Source organism: Endocarpon pusillum, assembly GCF_000464535.1.
Source record: "Endocarpon pusillum Z07020 unplaced genomic scaffold scaffold826, whole genome shotgun sequence".
Taxonomy (NCBI): Eukaryota; Fungi; Ascomycota; class Eurotiomycetes; order Verrucariales; family Verrucariaceae; genus Endocarpon; species Endocarpon pusillum.
The window spans coordinates 36,466-60,514 of NW_006916662.1; the positions used below are offsets into that span (position 1 = coordinate 36,466).

Below are 24,049 nucleotides of genomic sequence, written 5' to 3' on the forward strand. Positions count from 1 at the left end.
GCAATCGTGGAAGTGCTACTCATTACGGAAATCTGTGATAAAGCAAATCCTTCTTTCGCACTTCTGCCGCCGATTCACTTTTTCAGGACGTCTATAGTATATGGCGCAACCTTCCATCTAAGTTGGCCCTGTTTACATGCTCGGGTCTGGTCAGCTCTTCTTTTGCTATCCTCTCCGGTCTTTGATTTTCTCTCCAGAGAGCAAGGAAATACGCGGCGGCGGAGACGACGGCAAGACAGATCATGCTCATGAGGAGCGCGTACCCGGTACGGTAGTAGGGTGCATCCCTAGACAAAAAAGCAAACGGCGCAACGATGCCGCCGAGGTTGCCGAAGCCGATCTGCCAAGCGGTGCCGACACTGCGGGCATGGTGACCTTGCAAGTTCATGGTGAACCAGCATATGACGACAGGCATGGCTGCATAGATACCCATAGCCAAGAGAAAGAGGGCGCCATACTGAGCGTCAACGTTGTTGTGGACACGGAGGAGGATGGCGGAACCGCTGATGCCGAGGGCCAGTGGGATAAGGATGAAGACAAAGCGGTGCTGCAGCCTGTCAGAGATAAAAGCAATGAGCACAGAGAAGACAAAGGCGACGGCGAACGGCGGGACGGAGTGCAACTGGGTGGAGATTGGAGAGTAGCCATATGTTCGGATGATGGTGGGAGAAAAGTATGCGAAGCCTTGCGCGCATTAAGGCAGTCAGTGAGTTGTGCTTCAAAGCGTACAGGTGATAGAGGGGTTGGTTCACCATATGCAGGGACGATGAGGGCAAAGTACATAAGACCTCCCAGGACGATTTTGTAGTCCTTGAATACCTCGACGATGTCACGGAAAGTGGTGCGACGATCTGCCTTTGAGTCCCCTTGTTCTGTTCTTAATCGTTCTTTGATATAGACTCGCTCTTCCTCGGTCAGCCACTTTGCCTCTTCAGGGAAATCGGATATCAAGAAATAGGTAGCAAAGGACAGGACGCAAGTCAAGAGGCCTTCCAGGATAAATATCCACCGCCACGCATTGTAGCCTCGTAGACCATTCATGTTTCCGATAGCGCTGGCAAGGAGTCCCCCGAAGGCACCCGCAAGCTGAGTAGAGCTGAAGAAGAGTGTGTATCGCTTTTGAGCTTCTGAGCGTTTGTACCACATGCTGATCAAATAAAAGCCTAGACATCTGATGTTAGTAACTAACGGGTAGGCTTGATTATTGATGCCTCCGCCATACTCACATCCAGGAAAGACCCCTGCCTCTGCAAGACCAAGGAAGAATCGGGTCGCAATCAAGCCGCTGAAACTCTGGACGAAGCCCTGTAGCAGTGTGACGAGACCAAAAAGGAACATGCATATCGATACTATCAACAGCACATCAGAACATGCTGTAATTAGATGGTCGGCAGTCTTACACCAAAAATGTGGTTTGAGCCGTTTCAGCACGATATTGGAAGGGATCTCGAAGAGGACATAGGGCACGAAGAACACGGTCAACGCAACGTTGAAGTCATCGCCCACAAGTCTGAGATCCCTCTGCAGACCATAGACAGCAGCGTTGCCAATGTTAACTCTACATCCTCGAGCATGTCTGGTGAGTAATTCTTCGATGGCCGTAGCGGAAGAAGCATGGTCGCCTGGCTTACCGATCCAAAAATGCCATCAAGTACAGGATGCAAAGGACGGGGAGCAACCTTGCATCAATCCTCCTCATCAGCGCACGCTCCGTAGTAGTATGCGGAGGACACAAGACGACGCGTTCGCCAGACTCCACATGTGGGATCCGCTGGCGCTGTTCTGCTCTTAACACCTCGGAAGCCTGGGATAGTGCTGCGAGGTGTCAATTTAGGCTGGTTTGGGGCATATGAGGTACGGGAAGAGAAAGGGCTTCCCACATCTATCCTTGGTCACCATCATGCTTCTGGTGAAGGTGGCACGCAATCAGAAACGTGAGAGATGAGAGCAACAGAGAGCAAAGAAATGCCAATCAAGTTGTGCAGGATTTGACAATCAATGATGAGAAGCTGTTATGGAACTCTGCTTCCAGTCAAGCGCAAGAAAAGATGCGAAGTATCAGGTACCAATCATCCTGAAATGGGAATGTTGGAAAGAAGCTCATATGCTTCACTCATCAAATACCCGAGGCATGATGAATCATTTTTATCTGACAGCAACATGGTCATACTCGGTTGTTCGCTAATGTGGATGAGCACTAATCGGAGTTAGGAAGTGTATCTCCTAGCCTACAACAGACGGCAAGCACGGCTAAGCCAAGGCAGCTTCGGCCGCGCGCTGCCGCTCTTTGCAAGTGGCCGCAACACTGAGGGGCCACAGTAGTTAGCATGACAAACCGACTGACGCAACATTCTGACAATTGACGCAACGTCGTTTCTTGGAGAACGTTAAGAAATCTTGAGTAAATTAGAACTAGTGAGATTGTGGTGCACGAGTGGTTATGTTGCGTAAATCAGTTGGTTATGTCAAGCGAGCTGTTGGATCCCGCGATGGCCACCATCTCTTCCTATCTTTCACGTTGCAACTACGTAGTAGTAGTCGTAAGTTTACCAACATTAACTAGTACATATGCAAAACTAACAGTTAAGCAAACTTCTTGCGGCATATTACTAACTTACCCATACTATCCTCGCATTTTGGTCGTTTGCCTTTTCCATTAGCTGATACGGTGGCTTCGAGGAAAGACCTTGCTAGGTTCACTTTTCTTACATGTGTCTAGAAAGGGGCAAGTACAGTAAGGGCATGGGGGCAAGCAGATCGCAACAATTGTATACGAGATATGTAGGAAAACACAGCAAAGACAACCCATTCTTCTTGGATTGTGTTACATGAACTATTTAATTCTGTGTTTGTAGGGATGGTAAGGCTACGTGAGGTATGAGAAGAGTAATACACACAAGTTACTTGCATTATGGTACATGGTCGATAACGCCTCTAAGGGTACTAAACGGAGAAAGGATTCCCCGGCCGTCGCTTATGCACTGGAAGAGGCGTGGTGATCGACGGACACAGTCTTTCTGATGCCCCTCTCCGCGCTAGGATCATCTCCGACCACAGTACTGCTTCTCACAGATTCTTTTGCACTGCGGTGATCTGTGTAAACGCCACCTTCGATCTTGGTAATCGGCCCCCTCACGTAGCCACCGATTGTTTTTCTGTCAGGAGTCGTTCCCAGCTCCAAATAATCGCCATAAGCCAGCTCCGGGTCTCCTGCGTCATAGTTTCGAAGGGCTATCTTGGTACGAGGGAAGGTGAAATTAGAAGCCGAAGTTGTCGTGCTTTTCTGTCTTGAAGATGTGCTGCAAAATAATTTGGCGCGCACCTGAGGGCCGTATCGACGATATAGTGCAGGCAGTGCCGGTAGACAACTGCAGATGATACCCGTGGTAATTTCGGCTTCACTGTTGAATGGTGAGCATCAGTGATAATGATGTAAAGAAAGGGAGAATAACGCACGTCCAGAGCGACACCGAGAACATGGTGTAAGTCGCATCACTACTTGCAGCACCCTGTATGGTCACTACCATTCGAAGTATGCCTGCAACAGGGGCGCTATTCAATTATCAGTTCCGACTCGCCCTTTCGCTATGACGACGTGGTTACTAACAACGAAGCTCCAGTGAAGGCTACAGAGATCCACACCTTGCGCTCAAATGTTATCTGCAAGCGCCAAACCACAAAAATGGGAATGACAAGTATAGCAAAGTCAGAGGAGGTGTTGAACACACTGCTGGCAATAAAGAGTGCACCCAGGTCGATACAGCGGCCAGGTAAGGTCGGATGCCAGATCTTGATTCTTGGTGTACATTGGAATATTTTGGCCAGCGTGATGGCAGTGTAGAAAAGAATGCACAGGTAGAGAAGCAGCTGTATGTTGATATAGGTTGCACTCTTTCGTGATGGAGCAAAGAGCTTCGAATACAGCAGCAAGATTGAGATCTTAGTGATCAGTATGATGGGTCCGTAGATAATCTCCTGGAGATTCTCCCACTATTTGATTGTCGCTCTTGATTAGAGGTCTCTTCCGTCATTGACCTTCAGAGACGTCGGGTAGAAGAAATGGATCCTACCTTTCTCCATTCTGTAGCAGTTTCCAAAGGGACATCCCACATATGTAGACCGTGGCCATACTTGGCAAGATTCAACAGTAATCCCCCATATATCACCAGGCTGATCTATCAACGGAATATTGTAAGCCAACAATGAATAATGTCTCCAATGCCATGTTGTAGATCTGGCCGTACCCAGGCTATAAGACAAGTATCTGTCGACATTCTTGATTAGTACAGCCCACAAGAAGCTCAAAGATGCAGGCAAGACAGGGATCATTACAGTCCTCTACTCCTAACGGCGGCATGAACCGGGCTTTCGAATACATGCGTGCCCAAACAAACAACGTGCTTGCTGACAGGCATACTGCTTGACACACAATATTGTATCTGTGAAGGGAGACAGGATCTTGGAAATCAGGAGTGACCCCGGGAGGGGGAGGTAGGCCACCAACGATTCCTGAATTGTGATCCATGAACATAGATCTTGTGTTCGATTTGATCAAAACTTCTAGCAACCAAGTAGAAAGATGTTAAGGAAACCTCTTCTTCTTAGCATACCCTCCAACCACCGAAATTGATATATGCAGATGGGTTGGCGAGAGCCTTGCATGGCACGACTGAACGTGTAGCCTGCTCCGCGTTGTCTATCGGTGTTAAGCTTATTATACTCCACACGAACCGGAGATATATCCTAGCCTGTGTTTATCGGTATGGCACTATCTTAGGCCGGCCAGCCAGCTAGGTGCATTGATCGGAGATATAGTCGCAAAAGGAGAGGTCGACAGCCCATACGGATACGTCAGCTCGTACCCAATGAGTGGCTGATATTATTTCTAGGTGTGGGTCCTTTTGCCTGGTGTGCGTCGCAGCAATCATAATTGTAAGACTAAAATGAGCTGTTGCAGGTAAGTACCTAGGCTCTATTCGTTTGGTAACGAAGCAGATGCTTGGAAACGCATGGATGGTGTTGAAGAGGAGCGTACTTAGTAGTTGGTGGAATACTTAAGATTTGAGTTGGATACCTTGACAGCGCAAGGTTTGGGGTCTTACTTCTCGCCTAAATATCGCCTACTGTGGGATTACTCCCACAATCATGTGTTCATTTCTGGCTCAGGCATTGTGTTGGTGGTCTGTGCTTAGCGAACGTAAGCCCGAGGCCGAGACTCCCCGTTTCTGCAGTCAGCATTTGTGGCATGGATAATTCTTGAGATGCTTCTGTTAAGCACAGATGGTAAGAATTATGCCTGTCTGAACAGAGAGAATGCTCAAATTTAAGACATTTGGTTGTTGACCAGGCTGGAAAGGATCAGCTCTCTGCAATCTCGTTTATGCATTGTGAATCTGCAGCTGATGGTTAAGACCTTACGGAGTCGTGCATCAAAAGTCGTCATTATACGCTAACTAGGATGAATCAAAGCTAGCTTTTCTTATGCTAGCACAATGCTAGTAGTCAATGATGTTGTGACAATCCTCAAAGGGGGGTGGATAGCTGAAGCTTAACTGACACAGACTCTGAACCTAAAGATGACCCTAAGAGTCTACGTAGTACGTAGTAAGGAAAAAGGGTCACAGCGGCAGCTCTAGGGCTCTACCCTTGTAGCATAACTTTAAGGAGGCACTATTTGTTAGCCAGTGGTAGAGCAGTGCCAAGGCCACTATCACGTGACTCTGCATGCATACTATTTTAGCCTACTGCTCCTCCTTAGATTCTGCACACACAGAGAGTAGATAATTCAGATCCTCCACCTCATCACTATTATGCATAACTGGGTCTTTCCCGCTTCACCGTGCTTTGCTACCGTTGGGAGAGCTGGGTATTTTTGCGCTTTGTCTTCATATTTGGTCAATTGCTTGGTCATGTATTTCTACCATGCCTTCAGTCCTTTCCTTTCTCCGGCCTCCTGGAATCTATTATCACTGGATTCGTTCTCTGTAATCCACGAGATGTAACCCAGTTGATGAAAGACTGGGGTCATCTACCAGAGGCGAGAGTGGCGGCAAACCCAAGGGGGCACACTGTCCATAACATTCGGCTTCACGGCTTTGAAAAAGGAGATCAAGCCTCCAGAAGCTATCTTAGTCTTCTACTGTCCAACGGGTTACAAAGCAGATTGCTGGAAACAACCCAAGTACCCCAAGAATTTCAAAAATCCGTACCTGGAGAGAAACGATCTTCTAGAAGGCGTCCAAGATAGCCCTATCACAAGCTATAATATCGGCCTGAGAAAATGCGCAGCTGGTGGTTAGATGTCACTCTCTGACCCTCGGTCCCGAATCGTGCTGCACATGAATTGGACCGGCCAGGCGCTTCCTGTTCCTCTCAATGGGCTACCCAGCAAGTAAGAAGTCACTAGAGAGGTGGGCCCCAAAAGACTTGGCCCAAGATTCCACAGCCATCCCTAGAGAATGTTATTGCCATCTCCTCCTACACCCAGGTTGTGCGCGGGAGTCACCATACGCCGACATACCTGATTTCATGGCACTAGCGCCGATTTGATCCCCGTGGTACCAGATGTAACGGACGTATTCCGCGTGTGTCGATAAGCGAGTACCATTGGGACTGGAAATCGTGAAGGATGCGGTGCATCTTTTTGATCTCTATCGCGATCATGGTGAAAGGAGATCGCAGACTGTTCTGAGGGTTTATAAGCTCCCTTTTCCTTGGCTTGAAGATGGCCAGGGCACATCAGCTTCTTGAACGTGGTTTTCTTGACCAGGAAATTTCGTGCGGCAACATTCACATTTCGGGGATGCTGCTTTCTTTTACCTACTTATAGCTAGGTCTTGCTGTGTGTGGACATCAAATTTCTTGCAGCAGTCCCATAGATTAGTCACGCAGATGACTGAATTCTTCATCCACCGCAAAAGCATGGCCATCCAAGCATACAAGAAGCGGTGCGTGAGTGTCTGCAAAGCATCCTGGAAGTGGTCTACGAGCTCTCGATTTTGGCTATACAGTAAGTGATACATAATCCTTACCCACCAAAGCGCACAGAAATCGAGACATCCAATTGGTTGATCTGGACTCTGTGTCCCTTACGTTCAGCCTACGTAGGCTAGATCGACCGCATTTTTCGAACCACGATTTCAAAGCAATTTCTCCCAGTGCATGGGTTCCGCCCCTGTTTCAAAAGCGTGTGAGACGGACGCATCTCGTGTTGAATTTAACAGAGTCTCCTAAAGGTTCCGTCAAATGGAGTCGTTATGTCTTATTTCGATTATTGGGTAGATATCAAAAGGTGGGATTGCGAACAAGTTCAGGCGGCTTTCAGATCCCCCCTCTCCCCTTAACAGAAAATGGAATGTGGCTATTTTCAGTAAATCAGTTTGGTTATAGCCGAATTACTATGTAGGGGTTTACTCTTGTCTACTTCCTCTGCAGTGTCTCAAAGAGTCTGAAGTGGGCAAGTCAGCCAACCTCGAGATCTAGTCGACTTTGGTACCTGTTCAGTCACAATTCAATCTGCCTAGTTATTTGCAAGGAATTGTTGCTGTGCATCCATCAGGATTATTGTTCCTCCTGTTCTTGTTCTTGGGCTTTTGCTATTTCCAGGACCTATTTCAACACACCAGAGGGAATGCTTACGTAGCGAAGGGAAGGCGTATCAGAATTCACTTGCACGATCTGCACTTACGAGTCTACCCACCTCATCCCCAACATTGGAGCTTACAGCATCATCACGTAGTCTCGCATGATGGAAGTTAGTTACCGGGGAAAAGGATCTACCAACCACTCTGCCATGCATCTCTTGACAAGGGTGTTGGGATTCAATTTGTGGTGGGCAGAAAGTACCTAACATAGTAATTAAAGTTCTGAAGAGAAACGCAGCCCATTGCGCCAAGGCCCTCCGGCCCTCCCGGCCCTCACCACCAAAAGTACAGCGCTAACGGGTTTCGAAGCACCCTTGATTTTCAAGTTATTCCTTATCACCGAGATCTACCAGGCAGTACGTCCTAGTAGATCTAAGATCCTTACTTCTTTCAGACTTGGACGTCAGGAAGAGCCATTACTAGTATAGGATCGGGCATGCATAGTAAGTAATGTCGGTGGGGCGCCAAGTCAGCTAGCACACTACTTTCTTGATACGCCATCTCGATCGAGCAGATTTTGTACGTTTGAAGATCCGTTTCTAGCGCAGTACGAATCTTTCTAGTACCCCACCTACATTACCTATGCCTGATATCATAGTACGTCGCATTCACTAGCGGCTGGGAGTGTATTTCTGGTCGCTATCGAATCCCTGCTCTTGGACCCTTGGACTTTGTGTCAAAGTGTTCATTTTCAACACAAAGTACGTACAGGGCAGAAAGGCAGTTTGTTGTATGATCAGCATAAAGCAGAGCAAGGATGGCGAACCGTTATCTTCCGGGTGTGAGTAGATCAGCACCGGTGATTTCTAGGTTTATCATGTGTTCGAATTCACACTGTACGTTGATCGCAACTGTGGTATCAGGGAATGGTGAGGATGAAGTCTATCAAAGCAGCTACTTCAAGGGTACCAGAACACTCACTCTCAAAACCAGAGCATCGGTTTGCATTTCTTGAGCAATATTGAGTGCATTTACTATGCTGCTAATGAGGTCTGCATACGACATACAAGCGTCAGTCGATCAAGAGGCTAGCCAATTGCGAAGACAGGATCGCACGGAAGCTGCGCTTCACGGTGGTTGTGGAAGGCAGAAAAGCTGGGACAGTCCTCTCGCTTACGCCATTCCACCATTGACCCTGACCACTTGGCCAGAAATCCAAGGAGCGCTGCTCAGAAACACGATCGTCTGCGCTACCTCATCAGGAGTCCCGATCCTGTTGTGGGGGCTGAAACCAGCAGCCATCTTGAGCACCTGCTCACTCTTGCCCTTGTAGAAGAGTTCTGTGCCGGTAGGGCCAGGGGCGACGGCGTTGACGAAGATGGCTTTCTTGCCGAGATCCTTGCAGAGCACGCGAGTCATCTGCTCGATGGCGCCTTTGGTTGCGTTGTAGAGCAGGTATGGTGGACCGACGGTGGATGCAGTTGTTAGAGTGGTGGAAAGAAAGATGATGTGAGAGCCTGCGCGCATATGAGGCACGGCTTTCTATGCGCACATTAGTAATTAGTTTCTTTTCCCTATTGGGGGAAGCAGTCTAGCGGATGAATATCATACTTGGCAGAGGAAGTAAGGACCCTTGACGTTCAAGGCAAAAGTGCGATCGAAATCTTCTGCGGTCGTATGCTCAAGGTCCTTCATGGGCAAGACACCTGCATTGAGGATAAGAATGTCAATCTTGCCGAAATGTTCCAATGTCTTCCGAACAAGAGACTCGACGCCGCTTATGGTGCTGACGTCTGCCTTGACAGCAACGGCTTTCTTGTTGCCCACAGTTTTGATTACCTGATTAGCAGCTGCGTCATCTGTGGAGTAGTTGACAACAACCGAGGCGCCGCCCGCGGCAAGCGAGAGAGCAGTGGATTTTCCAATGCCCTTGGAGGCACCGGTGACGATGGCGACCTTGCCGGCAAGGGAATTCATTCTAGGAGCGAAATTACAGAAAGGTAGAGGCTTAGTGCTGTTAACCTCGAAATGGAAAGATGGTGTTGTAAGGCAGAAGGTACGTGCAAGGGAATAATGTGAACTCAACTTCAAGAAGACGGAAAACAAATGATACCGAGTTTGGATGGTGAGAGGTTTTGTATAGCAGCTTTGAGGAGATTCAGATCCGGCCAACGCAGGTTATGCGTTGATTATTTGGCGATATGACATTACACGTCTCCACAAGTAAACAGGGACAGCAGTTTCATTGCTGCAGCCCTCAGACAAAAGTGTGACGATCCGTCGAAGCAAGTATGTACAGAAAAGGGACACATCGACCACTCCGCCAAAAGGACAGGCGCCGATGGGTTTCGAACCACAGTTAATTGATGTACCCCTCACTGACTTGTACTACACAACTTTTTGGCTCCGCAGTCACGCGATTTTGCTAGCTCTACCTCATTCGTTGACCTGCCAACGTGGTCTAGCCGCAGCAATCCTTGATATCGGCATCCTTTCGGTGCTAAGTTACTTGAGAGGCCAACTTTGCTGGGTGGATGAGCTCACGGAGAAAAGGGATATATCAACCACTCCACCAAAAGGACAGCACTTGTGGGTTTCGAACCACACTTAATTGATGTATCCCCACTGACTCACGGTTGAGATCTTGTCTTTACCAATCCACTCGGACCTTGACAGCCTGCAGGAGCTGCCGATTGCCACTAGTTCTATTCCGAGCCGTTTACATTCCCGATTGTAACAGCTGAGAACCGCCTCAGAACCAACAAGGATTAATCCCATATCTCCGTCCCAATTCTAAATATATTCCGAGGTGTCAAAAGCTAGGCAGCAATTGAGATTTCAAATTCTGTACTCCGTACAAGGCAGAATTTGTATAATATGTAATACCATTATTTTGAAGTGTAAAGTGGGAACGGAGAATAGCGACCCTAAAACCGTTGCAAATGGGGGTTTGGTGCAAAAAGGAGCTGGCTAAGTTAAGGATGGTCATAGCCTACATTGAAGTGTCTGCCCGGCTAACTTGGGACCTTCGGACATTACAGTACTAGTGCCATTCAGCCCAACATTACGACGTTGCTTATCCCAAGAATCTTTTTCCAAGTACTACGTAAAGGTCGAGATAACGTAACATTACACCAATGGAACGCAAAACCTCGGGTAGGAGCCCTATGTAGTAGATCCTATCTAGAGCATAAGCACTTAGAAGTGCCTTATTCAGCAAGCTTCGTGTGACCACAGTGTGGGTGCCTGATGCTCAAGAGATTAGCTGTTCATGCTACTTGTTTTGGTCTGCTTTAGTAGTCCATATTTGCGTTGTGAGACCTCTAACAACTTGAAAGAGAAATAAGCTCCCAATTCGTAAGTATTAAGAAGTCTGCCGCACAAAATTCCTTCCGTATCGAGAAATGGAAATCCAACTCAGAAAAGGTTTACAGTAACTCTTAGTAAAGTGATTGACTAACAGGATGCGAGCCCTCGAAGCAATCGGCAGGAGCAGGCCCCAATATTGTTTATCCCGGCACGATGGACACCCACGTGTCTTCCGCTGCATCCATGCCGCTAGTTATACCAGAAGTTCAAGTTTTTCTGGAGGTCCGGGCCTAGTCGATCCTTTAAAACAGGAAATTCAGGAACGCCCAGACTGGTAGCGTCATCCAAACTAGCAAAGACCCACATCGGTCAGCATAGCTGTGCAGAGCTATACGTACTAAATTAGTATGTCAACAGCGTATGAAAGGAAAGAAAGCTGAATTCTTAGCAGACCGAATGCAAGAGGCTACATATCATTGCACCGACATCGATCTCATTGACTATAAGCATCAATAGCTTACACAAGCTTTCTTGACACCTTCAGCCTCTTATTCTGTCAGAATCTGCAGTACTACGCTAAGGCTATGTTGGGACACATTGCAGATCAGACCACGTGCCGAGGTCGCGCCAGATTGTGCTAAGCCTGGAGCGGAGATGACGATCAAAACAACCAGGCTTCAGCCGTAGACTCGGCCTTTCGTTCAGCACCATACTACGTGCAAGAGATATTTGTTGAATTTATTAGCTAACTATCTGCAAATCACCATCTAGGAACGGCTCGATCTTACGATACAGGGGTCGATACCTTTCGGAAGGCTTTCCAGTCACCAACTGCCCGGGTAGCGAATCCTCGTATTTGCTGACCTCTGTGGCTGATTCTCCTTGGGGGCGATGTTGGTATGTCTTCACCGACGCGGTTCGAGTGTAAAATTCCCTGGAGCTTGGAAATCTGCTAGTTTTAGTAACTTGTAATCGGTGCACGCTTCGTGTTCTTCTCCCAATATCAATATCGATTGTCCCGTGAGTACTCGTCGCCTTTTCTCCGTCGCATTGATATCTCGCTCTATCTTCTTCGCTCGCCTGTCTTTCCATCCTGCTCCACGCTTTTGCTGCACTCCTGGCCCGTGCATCGTCTAACTTGGCCGTGGTATACCCTCCATGGGTTTAATAGCAGCCGTCATAAGTGCTCTGCTGGCGTATATAACAGTTACGACTTCAGCGCCAACGCGAAACTTCGAGAGGACTGCCCACAATGTGCAACTTGTCTCATCCTTTGGGATACCCGGGAGGAACTACACTTTCGACTATCTTGTAATTGGTGGAGGACAGGCTGGTCTGACAATTGCAGCCAGGTTGGCTGCGAACTCCTCACTTCAGATAGGCGTTGTTGAGGCGGGTACCTTCTCAGAACTCACCAATGGCAACCTGAGTCAAGTTCCAGCCACTGCGGCGGTTTATGTCGCTAAGGACGTCAACGACTGGCAACCTGGCATTGACTGGGGTTTTATCACAGCTCCTCAACAGGTAACTTCTCTTCTTATCCTGGCATAAATCTGTGATTGAACATTCCAGGGTGTCCTCAATGCCTCTGTACATTATCCTCGCGGCAAATGTTTAGGAGGCAATTCCGAGCGCAACTATATGATATGTAAGTTAGAAAGGACAAGTCAAATGTTGGCACTACTGATTCGAGAGTCTCCAGATCATATCGGCTCTGCAGGCTCATATCAGATGTGGGCTGATCAGGTTGGGGATGACAGCTACCGCTTCGAGAACTTCCTCCCGTACTTCCAGAAGAGTCAGAAATTCACGCCTCCGGACCAGAGCAGGCGGCCGGCAAATGCTACGCCAAGATACGACCCATCTGTACTTGGCAGAGATGGACCATTGTCTGTCATATACCCCAACTACGCTGGAGCGTTTGGCACTTGGATCGAAAGAGGCTTTGCAGCTGTTGGTATCAGGCCCATCGATGGCTTCCAAAGTGGCAAGCTCATCGGATCTGGACATCCCCTTACCACTATTAACTATGACCGAAACGTCAGAGAATCCTCCGAAACGGCATTCTTAGAACCCGAACTGGGCGAACAAGATCCCAATTTGATAGTCTTTCCATCGACCATGGCTAAGAGGATCATTTTCGATTCAGATAGGAAAGCTACCGGTGTCGAAGTTGACACAGGCGGGCTAAAGTATGTTTTGAATGCGGGAAGGGAGGTCATTGTGTCCGCCGGCAGTTTCCAGTCGCCTCAATTGCTGATGGTCTCTGGCGTGGGTCCCGCGGAGACCTTGAACGAGCATGGAATCGATGTTATATCAGATCTGCCGGGAGTAGGGCAGAATATGGAAGTATGTATCTTTCCTTTGGGGTGAATTTCAAGACCTTCCGTGAACAGGTTACAAGCCATACAACACGAGCTAACCTGATCCAGGATCATATTCTGTTCGGAACAACTTATCGAGTCAATCTGGTGACGGGCTCAGCTATGGCTAATCCTCAGTATGCAAGTGAAGCAATCCAGCAATTCAGGCAGGGCTTTGGGCCTCTCACCAGCATCGGTGCCGACATGTTCGGTAAGTTACTCGGCAATAACCCTTCTTCCCTCTCCGCAGCAGCAGAATGTTAACATTGCCATCCGAAGGTTGGGAAAAGTTACCTCGAAACACGTCAAACTTCTCCGCCAATGCCCTGACGGACCTCGCAACATTCGCTGAAGACTGGCCGGAGGTCGAATATCTTACCCCAGGTGGCTATGTTGGGAACTCGACTGTCTTAGGGGAGGGCTTTCCAAAAGATGCGTACAACTATGCCGGCGTTGCGGCCGGTATGGTGGCGCCGCTCTCACGCGGCACTGTCAGCATCATTTCCAACGATACCTCAGATCTGCCGATCATCAATCCTAATTGGCTCAGTCATCCGACAGACAGGGCCGTTGCTATCGCATCATTTAAGCGCACGCGAGAGATTTGGGAATCAGAGGTTATGCGGGAGATCACCATCGGAGAAGAGTATTTTCCTGGTAGAGCGTTGGTCAGCACGGATGAAGAGATTTTGCGATATATTCAGACCAGTTTCGATACCATCTTTCACGCTGCGTGTACGTGTAAGATGGGGAGGACGGGTGATCCGAACGCCGTCGTTGATACGAAAGCAAGGGTGTTTGGGGTTCAGGGTCTGCGCGTTGTGGACGCATCGGCCATGCCGCTGCTGCCGCCTGGTCATCCGATGGCTACGATATGTAAGTTTTTTTCTATTCTCATTGGGAAATATCGAGACACATTTGCTTACAGTGATGATAACAGATGCGCTTGCAGAGAAGATTGCGGATGACATTCTTAATGGAAGGTAATTTGGGCACGAGAAGAGAGCTGCATGGATGGGTATATACGACTTGTTCTTTTTCCTTTATATAATCCGTCACTTATATGATCCTTCTCTTCACGGTTCAGGTGATTCACCATCTTGTTCGTTGTTGGTATATCCTTGGAGTACATCATGGTCTGGTTAGTGCTGAACTTGAAATAATTTCTGTTATGTCAGGCTGTACTTTGGTAACCTGTCTCACTTGGCGGCCTCTCGTTTGTATCTTAGTGTATATACAGAGAATAAACAAAAGGTTGTATGTTTCTCATTGTGTTAGAGCGTGCTCTATAGCTCCTGTCGTTCGACCAGAAGGAGAGAAAAAATAAGGTATCATGTCATGGAATATAACCACTTAGAAACCTTTAGCATTCCATACTTTTATCGTTTTATTAAATGAATATCTCAGTTATGAGAAGTATTATACTTATACTTACATCAAATCATGGGGTTGGATTTTCGAACTCTAGCAAAGCAATACCTGTCAAACACTTTGAGAATCTCACCGTGCGCTTTATCTGGTATGGATGGCAACGTCTTTATGCAGACACTGGATGTGGTTTGAGCGAACTGACAGGACAGGCCAAGAAAGCTCGAGCATCTTTCATCAATACTGTACCACTAGGACACGGGCGGGTGCGCAAGGACTCGTAGTCATCCAAAGGCTCCACGTTAGAGCTATCAGGGGCTAGCCCACCATCCTCTTCGTCTTTCCTCTACAGCCTCGATCCAAAGGACCGGACAGTGTAAAGTCTCGATCTATAGGAATCTGATTCTTTCAGGAAGAAATCACAGGATTGTGATTGGCTTGGAGATAAGGTGTAGCGTCCATCCGGTAACCGCACAACAATCTGTACATACTCAGCCGGTGAAACTTGATCCAGGGACCTCCTGCCGACCCGGTTGCATCGCATCCTTTAGATGAAGGCGTGATACGAACGCTCCACCGCTGTGATAGATGCCCAAGTTGCTGCAGCACATGTCCCAGAGCGAAGCAGGGCTCTCTGACTTGCCCGACGGGTCTCGATTTAGTTTTGGCCAGCACGAGGCGCACCTTCACAATATCCTTCTCGAGCTCCTCTCTCGTTGGCTCTGGAGCTGGCATGCACGTCAGAGTTATCGCATAACATACACGAGGATGTTCAGGGTAACTGAGCGAGATGTCTGAACAAATGTCTCATCGGCTAGTCTATGTATTCTTCACCCCTTCTGGTATGCCATTGTGAAAAGCCTGGGGCTTCTCCGGATTCGTCTCGAGGAGCTCCTTCAAGCCCGGCTCGGTATGTGCGCCCAGATGGAACGCCGAGTTGTTGTAGTCCTTGGGGCTCTTTCAGCCCGTCTTCCTGAGAAACTCGGGCAGCGCGTACGCGCCTTTCCCTACCGCGTTGTAGAATTTTTTTGAACATGTCGAGACCTTTCGGTTCCACGAAGCCGCGTAACAGTGGGTTGTGGGGTAGAGTTCTTTTCCTGCCTGGGAGAAAATGTGAGAGAGGACGACGGCGCGCATGACGCGAGAAGACAACGATCTTGCCGGCTTCGACGGCCAACGCGGTATCGCTGGCACTGATGCTTAAGCCTTTGGCAGACGGGACGACGGCAGAGATAGTCAGCCATCAGGCGATTCGGATGGCAGCATTCTGTATGAGTGTGGTCGTGGTGAGTAGATTGGCTCTGAAAATACTCTGTAAATTGACCAACAAACGCAGGCGGATAGCATGGATGAGGTAGGTTATCCTCAAGCGCAACGGAGCCCCAAACACAACATCTTGCCTGGAGATGCCTCGAAACTTTAACTAAATTCAATCAAGATTGATAATTTCTCTTTCTCTTTTGGTGGTAACACCATTGAGTCTACAGCTTTGAATCTTGATCAAACATGTGGAGCACATCTCTACTATCATTTCACCTTGTTTTCATCGCATTAAAAGCAATGCTATCTTCATGCAGACTTTCTGAAAATCCTTGATTTTGGTTGGTTGACAATTCGCGTTGATGGTTTGTTACATTTGAGGATGACATACGTCATACGTAGATCAACTGGCCAATATGACGCAAAGGATGCATCGACCACCAGGCTGAAGGACAGCGCTGGTGAATGTCCAATCATACCTGGTGGATGAATCCTTCCCGGCAATACGTGCCAATACGCGGCGCTTGACAGGGGCATCACCCAAAATTGTCCCATACGAGAAAGTGGCTTGGCGCTTCGGGCCGCGGGCTTTGGCTTTGACGACTCACATCGGCCACTCCACCCAAAGAACAGTGCTAATGCATTTCGAACCACCAACTTGACTGATGTATCTCTTTTGGCAGATTCAGCTCCCGCACCAAAAAGGCAAGCTGATATACACCAGGTACCCGTACCCAACCCTACACGTACATCGTGTAGTATGCAGTGGCTAGGGCCACATGACGGCTCCCGAAGCTTCCGCAAGACGATTTCCGACTCTCCGAAACCGCAACTTGGCAAATAGCATTTCGCTCTTACAGATACATGACACTTTCGCAGATAGGTCCAAATTGGTACAGTGGTCACACTCCAGGTTTGAGCTAGAAAGTTAGGTACGTACCCGCTACAGTAAATCGATTACACCTACAGCCCTCAGATATTAGACTCTGGGCGAAGGCAGAAAGGTTATTCTACTATCTGGCTACAGAATGTTCCTGGCTAAGTCGATATCTAGACCAGAAACACTCTACTGTTTCATCTGCTGCCATGACTACCTTGAGCCAGCTCGAAACATACACCAACGACCTCACCGTCGCTGCCAAAGCCCTGGCTGACCGGTATCGGGATGCTGGTGTTGGCTCCACTCCCCACCTGGCAGTCCCCAGCGACGCGTCGAGTCAGGTGCATCGCGCGAGACGTGATGTCCTCGCCATCGTGGGCCGCCTTCAGACTTTGCTGGCCGAGCCGGCCGAGTTCATCCAGCATCTTGCTAGCCAGGTGCGCTTCCCCTCTCACTTTGGTGCCAAGCCGCGTTTAATCATGTCGTACAGAATCAACTCCTCGCGTGTCTGCAATGGCTGGGCGAATTTCAGGTGCTTGCGTATGTCCCGCTCAGTGGCACCGTCCCTGCCAAAGACGTCGCCGACCTGGCCGGCGTGCCAGAGACACAGCTGTGCAGGATTGTGCGCATGACGGCGACAGCGGGCTTTCTCCACGAGCCCCAGCCCGGCCATATCGCGCACACGGCCCTATCGGCGCCTTTTGTCACCAAACTCTCTTATTTGGACGCCGCCATGTTCCTCGCCGAAACCGCTGCCCCCATAGCCTTGCAGATGGCCGCAGCCACGCAGCGCCATGGAGACTCAAATCGCCCAAACGAGAGTGCCTATGCCCTCGCCTTCAACACCTCGCAGACGTTCCAATCAGCATGTGAGCAACGAACGAAATTACAGCGCCAATGGTCCGCCTATCTTCGGTGTGCGGACACAGGTGATAGCTTTACAGAGCTTCTCAGCCGGCTAGACTGGCGCAGCCTAGGCAACGCATGCATAGTCGACGTGAGTCTCGTTGCCTTCCAAAAACTTCATGTTAGCCTACCAAGTCTACAACTAACGCTGCGATTCCACATCCACAGGTGGGTGCTCACTCCACGGAAACGGCCACGGCTCTTGCAGAGCGCTATCCAGCGCTCCACTTCATCGTTCAGATGAGCGAGCCGGCATTGGCCAACGGTGCGATGGAAGTAGGGAAAGCGAAGGAAACCAGCCTCCGGATTACAGTACAGGAACGGGCACCTGGAGCGCTGCAAACCGTCAGGGATGCCGCCGTGTACATCCTTCGTCTACCCGCGCCCTCACCAGGGGTCCCATCCCACGCTCTCTCCACGAGAATTCTCGCCGAATTACGGGCACATCTTGGCTTGCTTCGCGCAAACACTTCAGTCACGCTGATCTTGGTGCCGCGCCTGCTGCCGGAGCCAGGAACTGTTGACCCGGACGTCGAGGCCACGGCGCGTCTGCGCGACCTCTCCCGGCTCCAACTAGCTAACGAACGCGAAATGGAGATGGAGGAGCTGGTGGCAATAGTGAACAGCGTTCACGACAGCATGGGCTGGCTGGTCGTGGTCAATAAGCTTCGCTCGCATGACAGCGCCACGGTAGCTCTGGGCGTGAAGTATCAAGCCTACGCAGATACGCATCATGAAGCAGAGTCAACGATAATGTGATGAGGTATCTGATCATCTATGTAACAAGTATCCTGTCACTTTAAGAGATCTTAGCTTTTCTTGGAATACTGGTGAGAGGTACGATTGAAATGGCAAAATTTCTTAATGTATTGATAAAGTATTCGTTGATGATGGAAGTTGTCAAACAAATGACTAACATTGGAGGTAACTCAATTATATCAGAACAGTTTTTTTATTATAATTTCAAAGAGTATGGGAAAAAGTAAAATATTTTTTCTGTTCTACAAATATTTCTATTGTGAAAAAATCTTTTAATCTATCTGCAGACTGTTGAAGATACTGTCATTTAAAATATTCAGAATTGATAGAGCTCATCAAGACATCTTTTCTATGTCCATATACGTACTTGGCTAATTATGCTTGCGGATATACAGGACAGTTTTCCTAGAACGTGTGTAGCCTAGATAATTCTAATCCTACTCTCTTCCTACTTGAGGGGGGTGGTTGGGGGAGAGGGAATTAAACGGCCAAGGCTTACGCACTACAGAACAGGAGCCTTAAGCATAATGATGTTAGGATCCTGCAGATGAAGCAATTTGAGACGGCAAGGCCCGCGTGTACTCACCTCAGGAGAGCAAGTAGATATCCATTTAGTCGTAGCCTCATCGCTTCCTACGGGAGCTGAGTCTGCCCACACCTTTCCTTTGGGTTTCCTACCGATCCTACTGGCAGGAGATAGCAGACAGGAGGCGGACACATGACATCTAGTAGGCAAAGACAGCTCCTACAACGGACATAGAGAAGAGAAGCATTTTGCAAGGGCTGTGTATCAGTAAATCCTGGAATCCGCATGTTCGCTTGTGAGGAGATCTAGCCATGGAAAATGGACGTGCTGCAGAAAGTTCCTGGTCGAGCTTTAGAGATGCTGAGCGCTAGAGATGCTAAGCGATACCACGCAACAGTTCGTATCTTTCACGGTGAGTCAACGAAAGCAACAGGGTGGGCAATACGTGCTAAGATCGTTTCAGAAGCGCTGGGGGGTGGATTTGGCCACGGGCGCCACGTATCCCTCCCTCCTTGTAGAGGACTACTAGTGGGTAGTAAGATTCTCTTATTGGGTTAAGGCAACCTGCCAAGAATAACCCTCAGCTTCCCACGTAAAACTAGGAGTACGTCGCCGGCGCGGAACATCAAGAGGAATCCAACATTGCGCCATTGCGCCATTCATCAAGCCACCACGCGTTATTTACGAAGTCTTCATCGGACATAAGACTCTAACAATCAAATCCCGGCAGACGAACGAGTGCTATCCGCCTGCTGAAGCCAGGGAAAGGCAGAGAATAGAACACTACTAAGCGAAAACTAGGCAAACTATAAACTAGCAATTCTTCTGCGCCGTAAGGGTCAGTGATCAAACATTTACAGAGGTTCCAATGTTCCATTGCATTTGGGATACAAGCAATTGTTTTGTCGCGCGGCTTTAGCGTACTACCCCTCTGTCCTGGCGTTAGTACTACGCACATGGCATGGGGCCCTTGGCACCTGCGGAGTTATTCCATCCGAACCTTGGATTTAGATCCTAGCTACATACCCATCCCAATTCAAGCACTGATACTGCTCCACAATGGCCAGGAGTAGAAAGGCACGACAGACCGTTACCAATCGCCCCTTTGCCCATCCAAGCGGGAACTCCAATGCATAAAAAGTACGAGTTCGAGTTCGAGGGATAGATTTCCAGAGGCGACTAGTGGCTACTACGTAGTACGTAGTGACAGATACCACGTTACTATGGCGGGAGGGGGCCTTGAAGAACGATTAGCTCTCTGCTACTAAAATGCTCACAAAACGCCTTGCTTTTGTGAGCCCTAGTCAGCCCCGGACATCTCCGTGGTAACATGTCTGATGTGAAGCTGTAGCGGTAGCTTGTGAGTTATATCTGTGGCCTTGAAAGCCTTGAGCTAATGTCCTTGAGTGGTCAAGCAGTTTACTACGTAGATCCAGTCAATCAGGCCCAGGAAGGATTAGGGTGGCGTTTCTATGCTACGTCACACAGCATCATACCTAATATTACTTCAGGGCCCCCCTCGTCATCTTCGATACGTGCTGCAGATCGATGTGCGACCCGTAAGGCGGTATGAAATACCGTAATATGCAGCTGTAAGCCAGCCGCTACCCTCCCTGCAACAGGCCCTGCAAATGACCCCTGCCATAGAAGCACACTCGCTAAGGCCACCCTGCATCTGCCAGTTTGGATTATGTAAACAATCAGTTGTGTATGGACGGCCTTTTACGCAGGGATATGGGCTGCAGGAATATATCCACGATGAGGAACGCTTTCTGCTCACTGAAGGCTTTATCTCTTGCCCTCAAGATGCCTGGGAGTCTACTTTGAGTCTGTCTGTTTGTCCCTTGGGTCTGTCTATCTCTTACCATCACCACCTCCTCCATAATACTATTTCAAGTTGACCACCATGGCCGCATTGCATTCTCCTCCTAGATTACCCACCCCTTCCTCCACTGCCAGTCGTCGTTCCGCGGCTCCTCCGGGACCCAAATTGCGAGACAGCTGCCACGCCTGTGCATCCTCCAAGTTAAAGTGTTACAAGGAAAAACCAACGTGCTCTCGTTGCGCAAAACGTGGCCTCACCTGCGAGTACGTTGCTACAAAACGTGGGGGCCGCAAGCACGACAATCGATCGAGCATCAACAGCAACCGCAACAGCACAAGCAACAGCACCAGCAACAGCAACAGCAACAGCAACAGCAACAGCAATACTCCTCCTGCTACCCCAGCTACCAAAAATGTGACCCAGGCTGTGCCGCCATTAAACGGCTGGTTTACCCCCAACTCCACGATCTCGAACGCAGATCCTCCGCCTTCACCAGGCATTATCCATCCATCTCCTAAACCGACCACGTCTGGCGGTTCTGCAAACCTCTTCCCGAATCTCCTCCCCCCCGTGGACCAGTCCCTGGCTTCTGCCTTTACAGACCTGACCACCGACCTCGACGACTTTTTTGCCTCGCCTATATCCTTGTCCCTGCCCGATACATCCGATACCGATATCCTGGGCCCGCCACACTTCTTTCCAACAGGCGTTGACAGCAGCAGCAATGGTTCCACAAACCTTTTCGATACCTTCCCCCTATTCGAAGACGCCATCTCGGAGTTCTTCGCCCCCACTTCCAACCCCCGCTCTCCCCCAAATAGCCGCGCGTCCCCCACGAGCGACGCACAAAGCTATCAAGACACCCACGTAAATGACTCGCCCTGCTTCTGCCTGCTCCGAGCCCTTGGCCTCATGAAGCAACTCTTCCCCAACCCCTCAACCGCTTGCATGACCTCGGCTACACAAGGCCTCAACAAATCCAGCAGCCTTCCGACAATTCAAGATGTGATCGCCCAAAACGCGCAAACCATCGAAGCGGTAAGCGCGATGCTGCACTGCTCCTGCTCGCAGGACGCCTACCTGCTCACCATCATTTCGCTCATCGTGTTCAAAGTGCTAGGCTGGTACGCTGCTGCGGCGCGCAAAGCCCCATCCTCCGGCGACGGCAACCGCAGCATGCAGAGCCCGTGCATATCCCTCTCACGCAGCTCGTCGCACTTGGAGGAGGTGCTCCAGGACTCCGCCGGGCGAGGACTCAGCGCGCATGGCAGCGCAGCTTGTTCTTAGCGAGCTGCACCGCGTGCAGCGCCTTGTCAACCAGCTATCAAGGAAGCTAAAGGTACAGACGGCCAAAAATGGCGGGTTGGCAGATACGCCGAATAGTTTGGGCTACGAGAGTGCGGATAGCGAGATGACATTACCGCTTTCGGCACTGGTGTTGGATCAGTTAGAGGTGGATTTAAGGAAGCGACTTAAGTCCCTATCCTTTGAGATTGTGGAGGGGTTGAGGAGGGGGTGAGGGGTTTATTTTTAGATGGGTAAAAGAGCGTTCACTTGGGACGAATTTTGGGACAGGAATAGATTCTATACCAGCCATGGCAACTGCAACGATTTATCCAGCCTTACATATGTAAAATATATACTCTACCTTTGGCTCCAGTTACTGAATCATGAATTGTTTTGCATTCCTTCCGTTTTACTTATTTTAATAAAAGATGAGATGAGAACCGGTCGGAAAACTGACCTCAGGCAACCGCAAGACACAGACCAGGTTCGAGTACTTGTCGACTCTCTACACGAGATTCGGGTATCCTGCTGGCCGATTTTCCGCTGGTCTCCCCTTCTTCGCCGGTATTCGCTCTCAATTACCGCCTGCATGTGGGCATGAAGACTGATTCCGATGCATTTAAAAAGCGGAAGCCGACCGCCCTACTCTTTCGGAAGTGTGCGGGAAAGCCTACTGACTGTACCTTGCATAGCTAGCCTCTCAAACAGTTATTTGTGGTCGGTGCAATGATATAATAGTGGCAGGTGGTATATATTCTTTTTGCCGCACCTAAGAATCACCAAAGCTTTATTTTTGGACGCAATCGTTTTCAGTTCTAGATTTCTCAGCACCTATTCTCTCCCCTAGCAAAATGGCCCCATACATCCCCTACCGCCTTGACGGAAAAGTCGCCCTCGTCACCGGCTCAGGCCGTGGTATCGGCGCCGCCATGGCGGTCGAACTCGGCCGCTGCGGCGCCAAAGTCGCCATCAACTACGCCAATTCGCGGGAATCGGCCGAGAAAGTCGTCGATGAGATCAAGGGCCTGGGGTCCGACGCGGCGGCCTTCCAAGCCGACGTCAGACAGGTCGCACAGACGACCAAGCTGATGGATGATGTGGTGAAGCATTTCGGCGGCCTCGATATCGTGTGCAGCAATTCAGGAGTCGTGAGTTTTGGCCATTTTGGCGATGTGACCGAGGTATGTGCGCGGGATCAAAACGGCCTGTACAAACAAGCGACGGGATCGGAAAACTAACGATGGGTCCGTCAATAGGAGGAGTTCGACCGCGTCTTCAGCATCAACACGCGCGGCCAGTTCTTTGTCGCGCGTGAGGCCTACCGCCACCTCAACGAGGGTGGCCGTATCATCCTCATGTCATCCAATACGGCCAAGGACTTCAGTGTGCCGAGGCACTCGCTGTACTCGGGCTCCAAGGGCGCCATCGAGTCGTTCGTGCGCGTCATGTCCAAGGACGCTGGGCAGAAGAAGATCACGGTGAATGCGGTTGCGCCAGGCGGCACGGTCACGGACATGTTCCATGAAGTCTCGCAGCATTACATCCCGAATGGTGAGAAGTATACCGCGGAAGAACGACAGCAGGTGAGTTTGCGTGGCTGGCATTGAGCGGGCGAAAGACGACTGACGCAGGGTTAGATGGCGGCGCATGCTTCGCCCTTAACTCGGAACGGGTACCCGGTGGATATCGCGCGCGTTGTTTGCTTCTTGGCCAGCAAGGAGGCTGAATGGGTTAATGGCAAGATCATAACCATCGACGGCGGTGCGGCCTAAACTGTCCATTGAATCTTCTTTGCGCCGGAGTTTCGCATCCAGTACGTGCAAATAAGCAGAATAGATTGAAATGCGTTTGTAAAGGTGGAGAAGCCATAATCAAAATACCATTCTTGTAGTGCAAGATATGAATATATGTCAGAGCCACACTACTATATACTTTTCAATCTCCTTGAGAGAACATATTCGATGTTGAAATTGAGTGTCACAA

The 24,049-nt window shown here is 49.4% G+C and overlaps 7 protein-coding genes across 7 annotated transcripts; 4 read left to right on the top strand and 3 right to left on the bottom strand.

Annotated features, from left to right (window-relative positions):
• Positions 1 to 91: 91 nt before the first annotated feature.
• EPUS_06909 (uncharacterized protein) lies at positions 92 to 1,648 on the bottom strand (the record flags this gene model as incomplete). Its single annotated transcript, XM_007808045.1, has 5 exons — positions 92 to 684; positions 753 to 1,163; positions 1,227 to 1,349; positions 1,401 to 1,558; positions 1,632 to 1,648. 5 exons carry the CDS (start codon positions 1,646 to 1,648, stop codon positions 92 to 94), a joined length of 1,302 nt encoding a protein of 433 aa, XP_007806236.1.
• A 1,326-nt stretch (positions 1,649 to 2,974) lies between these two features.
• EPUS_06910 (uncharacterized protein) lies at positions 2,975 to 4,080 on the bottom strand (the record flags this gene model as incomplete). Its single annotated transcript, XM_007808046.1, has 4 exons — positions 2,975 to 3,401; positions 3,457 to 3,552; positions 3,608 to 3,990; positions 4,036 to 4,080. The coding sequence occupies 4 exons, from the start codon at positions 4,078 to 4,080 to the stop codon at positions 2,975 to 2,977; spliced, it is 951 nt and encodes a 316-aa protein (XP_007806237.1).
• Positions 4,081 to 8,756: 4,676 nt separating this feature from the next.
• Positions 8,757 to 9,560, bottom strand: EPUS_06911 (uncharacterized protein; the record flags this gene model as incomplete). The annotated part of the gene is made up of 2 exons (XM_007808047.1): positions 8,757 to 9,125; positions 9,195 to 9,560. The coding sequence occupies 2 exons, from the start codon at positions 9,558 to 9,560 to the stop codon at positions 8,757 to 8,759; spliced, it is 735 nt and encodes a 244-aa protein (XP_007806238.1).
• A 2,490-nt stretch (positions 9,561 to 12,050) lies between these two features.
• EPUS_06912 (uncharacterized protein) lies at positions 12,051 to 14,242 on the top strand (the record flags this gene model as incomplete). The annotated part of the gene is made up of 6 exons (XM_007808048.1): positions 12,051 to 12,416; positions 12,465 to 12,540; positions 12,595 to 13,241; positions 13,325 to 13,466; positions 13,535 to 14,131; positions 14,196 to 14,242. The coding sequence occupies 6 exons, from the start codon at positions 12,051 to 12,053 to the stop codon at positions 14,240 to 14,242; spliced, it is 1,875 nt and encodes a 624-aa protein (XP_007806239.1).
• A 2,727-nt stretch (positions 14,243 to 16,969) lies between these two features.
• Positions 16,970 to 18,428, top strand: EPUS_06913 (uncharacterized protein; the record flags this gene model as incomplete). The annotated part of the gene is made up of 3 exons (XM_007808049.1): positions 16,970 to 17,200; positions 17,254 to 17,760; positions 17,838 to 18,428. The coding sequence occupies 3 exons, from the start codon at positions 16,970 to 16,972 to the stop codon at positions 18,426 to 18,428; spliced, it is 1,329 nt and encodes a 442-aa protein (XP_007806240.1).
• A 2,432-nt stretch (positions 18,429 to 20,860) lies between these two features.
• Positions 20,861 to 22,066, top strand: EPUS_06914 (uncharacterized protein; the record flags this gene model as incomplete). Its single annotated transcript, XM_007808050.1, has 1 exon — positions 20,861 to 22,066. The coding sequence occupies one exon, from the start codon at positions 20,861 to 20,863 to the stop codon at positions 22,064 to 22,066; it is 1,206 nt and encodes a 401-aa protein (XP_007806241.1).
• Positions 22,067 to 22,917: 851 nt separating this feature from the next.
• On the top strand, positions 22,918 to 23,838 carry EPUS_06915 (Versicolorin reductase; the record flags this gene model as incomplete). The annotated part of the gene is made up of 3 exons (XM_007808051.1): positions 22,918 to 23,247; positions 23,323 to 23,649; positions 23,704 to 23,838. 3 exons carry the CDS (start codon positions 22,918 to 22,920, stop codon positions 23,836 to 23,838), a joined length of 792 nt encoding a protein of 263 aa, XP_007806242.1.
• Between the last annotated feature and the right edge of the window lie 211 nt (positions 23,839 to 24,049).